This window comes from Hydra vulgaris, chromosome 08, assembly GCF_038396675.1.
Source record: "Hydra vulgaris chromosome 08, alternate assembly HydraT2T_AEP".
Classification (NCBI taxonomy): Eukaryota; Metazoa; Cnidaria; class Hydrozoa; order Anthoathecata; family Hydridae; genus Hydra; species Hydra vulgaris.
The window spans coordinates 40,866,627-40,872,319 of NC_088927.1; the positions used below are offsets into that span (position 1 = coordinate 40,866,627).

Sequence of the window (5,693 nt, forward strand, 5' to 3'; positions counted from 1 at the left end):
ACAAAATTTCACAAAGTGACAACAAAAGTAAACAAAGTGACGACAAAAGTACACAAAGTGACGACAAAAGTAAACGAAATAATTACAAAAGTACAAAAAGAAGGTACAAAAACAAAAAAGTAACTTCAAAAGTACCCCATTTTATCTATTTCTTTAAAACTCTCTGAATATCTGTTATACCCTTACACTGACGAGACAATCAAATGTGTATTGGAAAAGACTGAAAATGGCAAGTTGAGCCTAAGAGTTGAAGATAAAGCTGTTTGCAACAAACAGAGTTGTTCCTTGTTTTTCTTCTTACACTAGCCTTAATTTTACCTGCAACACCAATTTCAATAACAATTGCAGCACCGAATTCAATTCCTACATTAAACTTAACTTCTCAAGAAGAATTGGCAACTTGTATGAAAATCAGATTTGACTATGATGGTGTGCTGATAAGGAAGTGAAGAAGTCATATTAGTTACTACATCTGCACTGACACCAAAACTTCTATCAGAATTGTTTTTTGACTTTCCTTTACAAATATCAAAGTAATACAAAAAGCTTGAAATGTCATCTCGAATTCCCACTCACTTTTTGGCAAGTATTGACGCAAGAACAACTTTCCTTTAAAAGAAACCATCATCTTGTCCACTGCATGTAACTCTCCAGGTGAAGTTTTCTAAAAATTTTGGTGTAATTGTTGAAAGCAGTTTAAGGAGAGGAAGAAGGGGGTACGGGCGTGGGGTTTCTCACTTCCATTACTCCTAGATGATTTTCATATTATTGTCGGTTTTTTGAGGAATATAGTCGGCTAGTCGGGTATTTGACACATTTCAGTCGGATGAATTTTAGTTTTGAGGAACTTTTTTTATTTTTTTTAGAAGCATTCGGTACTTTTTAAAGATCCACAACCCTACATTTTATTTGTAGAATTGCCTCTGGTAGTTCTGTTATCCATGTTTGCAACTTCCATTCACGGTAATTCTAAAAACTCCATCATAAGGTCATAAATGTTTCTCAATATGATCTTTGACTTGGGATCTTTACCAAACCAATCCTGAGATAAGCACCCATAAACTTCTTAATTTTTTTTTGATATATTTTTTTCTAAACCTTTTGGTTGCGTGATATAATTATTGCTTTCATTTGTGATTCTGTTCAACATCTCATTACTTGAAATTCACAACAAACAACTTGAAATATCTAAAGTGTGTTGTTTCCATATCTGATATCGGTCTCACTTTAGACTCCTTAAAGGTTACGCCATCAAGGAGTTCAAAGTTCTTTCTAACTGTGAATAATTGGATTATTGTTATTGGCGTTTGTAGCTGTCTCTTTAAGATTCTCAGATGATCTTAATGCTATAGTTGCTTAAGACTCGTCATCACTGGTTGGTTCATCGCTAGTTGGTTAATCATTCTCACTTTCTTCTTCAATAGCAGTGTTGACTGCACTATTTTCAATATTAAACTCATTATCACTCTCCCCATCAAATAAATAGTTTATAACATCAAAGACAGTTATCTTTCTATTTCTACTTACCTAGAAAAACATGAATAAAAATAAAAAAATACACATAAATAAAGAACTTTTTACAAGGCTTTATACTATAAAAGCCCGTTGTATCAAACTTGATACATAAATATGCACTGCTTATCTAAATATCAAATTTGTTTACTGTATATTATGCAGTAATCAAAATTTTTCGTATTTGGTTACAAAAAAACATGAAACAGTTAGTTTTACTTTACCTTTGTTCTAAAAAAACACAAAAAAAAAGCATAGAAATTGATAAAATAAAAACGACAAATAAAAGCAGAAACAATACTTTGTAAACACCCCGTAAACCATTTTAAACATGTGCCACTTTGAAATTTTTATAAAACTAAAATTGAACGTGATAAAAAAACTATTTATACGTAACCAAAAGTTCACATCTTTATTTACAACAGCGGTTTTCAGATAAAAATAAATATTTATAAAAAAAAGTGATTTAAAATGTGTGCATCAGATTTGATACCGGGGGTCGTTAAAGTTAACTATTTATTACTAAAAAGTCAATATGAGATTCAAGTTATATTGGTTTGTTAGGCTTTGAACAGTGGCGGATTAATGTTTACCGTCGTGGAGAGGTGAGGGTGGCGAACTGGTAGGAAAATAAGTAGGGGGCGTCAAGGATTGGAGGTGGCACATTAACTCTGGAAACAAATTTTTAGAGAATTGCATTTGTAATAAATACATTTTATCTTACATTTGTAATAAATGCTTTTATGTGCCTTTTATCATAACTATTAAGTGCGTTGCACTAAACAATCTAAAGTTTGAGTTTGCAAAGTTTATTTAAAAAAGAAACATTTAATATTATTGCGATTGGTTATTTAAAAATTTACTTTCACTATAAATATTATTGAAAACAAGCATTAAGAAAGAAATGTACTTTCCTGCTAGATTAAAAAATTTTTTTCGTGAGATTTCATTACTGGCGAGAACAGAATATTCGTTGAACGTCTTAAGAACATCATACAGACTTGTGACGTCTATAAGGCGTTGTATAGACGCTCTACGGACGTCTGTTCCCGGTGGTTTGAAGCAAAATGATTTACTGATAGTTCAAGTCAATGCTCTCAGCAATCTCAAATTCAAATTCAAATAAAATTAATGTCAATTCAAGAAGAAATTATTTTATAATTGTTGATCACAGATAATTTTTTATCTTTAGTCTACTGAAACTTTTCTCATCATAAAGAGATGTAAAAGGATGAGTCGAGTCAATTTTGTAGAGTATAGACAATTTAGGAAAACATAATTTCATCTATTTCTCTATTAGGAATGGATGTACGTCTTTCATTAGTAGTTCAGTAGTAATTACTGGAGATATTGATGCATACACATTTTTGAAAGTACGGCTGGCGCGAACAGATTTCAAGTGGGGAGGGAGTTCTACACGGGTTTTTGCTCAAAACATTTTTAACACATGAAAAAATAAATTTAAATTGCTCCACAATGTTGAAATCAGTTAATTTTTTTGTTTTTCCTTTTAAAAAAAAAAGTCGTTTACCGTTTGCAAAGTCATTTTTGCTTTATGAACATCTGAACTATGCTAAAAATCCAGCTTAGGAAGCGCAGGCGGGGGAAGGAGAGGAGGTACCTGGTCTTCCCATTTAAAGATTAAGTTGACGGATAAAAATTAAACGGTTTTTAAAACATGTTTCTTATTATGTTTTAACTATAAATATTATTTTGTTTGCTTTAAAATTAATCAAAAGAATTTGTGCCCATGTAAGGGTGACCATTATTTTATTTTTTATATTGAAGAGCGCTGATATTTTTCTTATGTAAAATCAAAGTCAAAGTTCACTTTATCTAAAACAAAAATATTGTGTTTCAAACGTTATACTATTATAAATGATAGACTATTTGTGACTACGCAAACATACTGGTCCAAGCGTGCAAAACTGCATGAGAACTAATTGTTTTAAGATTTTGCAAATTCTCGCCGTCACCCGACCTAAAAATATAATCTAAAGGTGCTAGCACCTTTAGATTATATTGCAAAACGTTAACAATAGCATGCTATTGTTAACGTTTTGCAGCCAACTTATCTGTTCCTACGAAAAATGAAATATAAAATCAATATTATAAATAAAAAAAACTAGTAGAAAGAGTATAAAAATAGTAGAAAAAATAGTAAATAGAATGGTAGGAAAAAAAAATAGAGTTATATTTTACAGATATCTTCAAACTCATCTTTGAATTATTCAGTTAGTTAGCGAGTCAACAAAATATCGAGTCACTTTAATCAGTTCATATCAAAATGAATAATACTTTCATTTTCCAAAAACAAAGCCGGCGACTTTTCAAGTAATCAGTGTTTACGAATGCGTAAACTGGGAATTAACTATTTACAACAAAAAAGGCTTTTCTTTGATTCGTTATCTTCACTTCTAAGTTGTAACCTCAATGAATTTATAATTTTAACAAAATTTTTAAAAGGATAAACCATAATAATTGGAAGGAAGTTAAAAAAAAATGAGAGCTAATATTTCTTCAAACTTCTGTTGCAATTTTTTAAATATTACTGAAAAAACGAACACTTCATTAGACGGCAAGGAAACTTTTAAGTCTACTGCAAACACACTCGCTGTAATCATAATAGCGACAGTAGGAGCACTAAGCTTAATAACAGTAACCGGTAATTTTCTTATTGCATTAATATACTGCAGTAATAAACGAATTCGAAGTCTTTCAAATATAACTTTATTTTCACTGGCGATTACAGATATGATGATTGGATTTTTTCCGATGAATATAAATATTCTCGAAACAGCGTTAGGGTATTGGCCTTTTGGAGAAACTATGTGCATTATCTCCTTAATATTTGATCACGTATCTGTTCAGACTTCAACTTTCTTTATTGTTCTAATTAATTTTGATCGCTATTACTCTATCAAACGTCCAATAATACATCGAATGAATAAAAACAAATTAACCATTTTAGTAAAACTGTTTTGTGGTTTGATTTTTGCCATATTATTGTGGACTCCCTATATATATTTTAATCAATTCTTGGTGAGAAAATTGAATGCTTCTCAAACATGTTACAAACAATTTGCTCATAACAATATTATGAGCAAGAAGTACTTTTCTGTCGCAGTTTCTGTATTTGGCTTCTTGTTACCTATGTTTTTAGTCTTTTTAGTATATATAAAAATGTTTCTGATGATAAAAGATGCCACATTTGCTACTATAAGAGCTAACTCCGAGGCTTTTAAAACTACTGCAAAGACACTGCGATGTTATTCTATGTCATCCGTTTCGAACCCAGTTGAATTTGATATAAAAGTGAAAAAAAAGAAGATAAGCTTTTTAAAGAAACGAAAATTGGTAATTAAGCGAAAAAAATTTGTTCAAACAACTGGACTTATTGTTTTAATGTTTGTTGTTACAGGATTGCCTTTAAACGTACAACGGCTTTTTGTTTCCGCGTGTCCGATATGTTACCATGACTTATTTTTTGAGATTTCTAAATTTATGACTTACATTAACTCCGCAATAAACCCATTTCTTTACGCGCTGGGAAATTTGAGTTTTCGTAAACAGATGAAAAAAGCAATACTTAATTTTATACGTCATGCACATTGGAAATTTAATTAACCTTTTATTGAAATAGAACTGGATTTTATAAATATAATACTTTATTATTTGAAATGTATATACATTTATATATACTACAATAGACCACTACTTCTACTAATACATACGAAATACAAATTGGTGGGCCTACTATTTTTGCAATAATAAAATTATTATTGCAATTAGTGATCCCTCAATTTGTTTGGTTCCCTGCATTGAAGTGCAATTTGCCTAGCTTTAAGTTTTCTACTACTATTTGTTTCTACTATTACTTTAAATACTATAAAGCAAATTATAAGGAGAACTTAAATTATAAGGAAAGCGACGTTGTACGATTAAGAACTTAACAATAAAAATAGATATAAAACAATAGCTTATGCATTTGTATTCACAGGTGCAAAAAAAAAAAGCAATATCAAAATAAACAAAACAAAAAAAAGAACGTATTTGGCGTAAAAAAGATCTCAATGACCTCTTATCGAGGCTTGTATAAAATGTTATGAAACAATTCAAGCAGTTTAAAACGAAATAAAACTACTCAACAATCCAAATGAAAATATTCATTAAAATATTCA

At 30.2% G+C, this 5,693-nt stretch overlaps 1 protein-coding gene across 1 annotated transcript; it reads left to right on the forward strand.

Moving 5' to 3' along the window:
- Positions 1-4,005: 4,005 nt before the first annotated feature.
- LOC136083296 (muscarinic acetylcholine receptor M4-like) lies at positions 4,006-5,139 on the forward strand. Its single transcript, XM_065802698.1, has one exon. The coding sequence runs from the start codon at positions 4,015-4,017 to the stop codon at positions 5,137-5,139; it is 1,125 nt and encodes a 374-aa protein (XP_065658770.1). The 5' UTR covers positions 4,006-4,014.
- Positions 5,140-5,693: the final 554 nt, after the last annotated feature.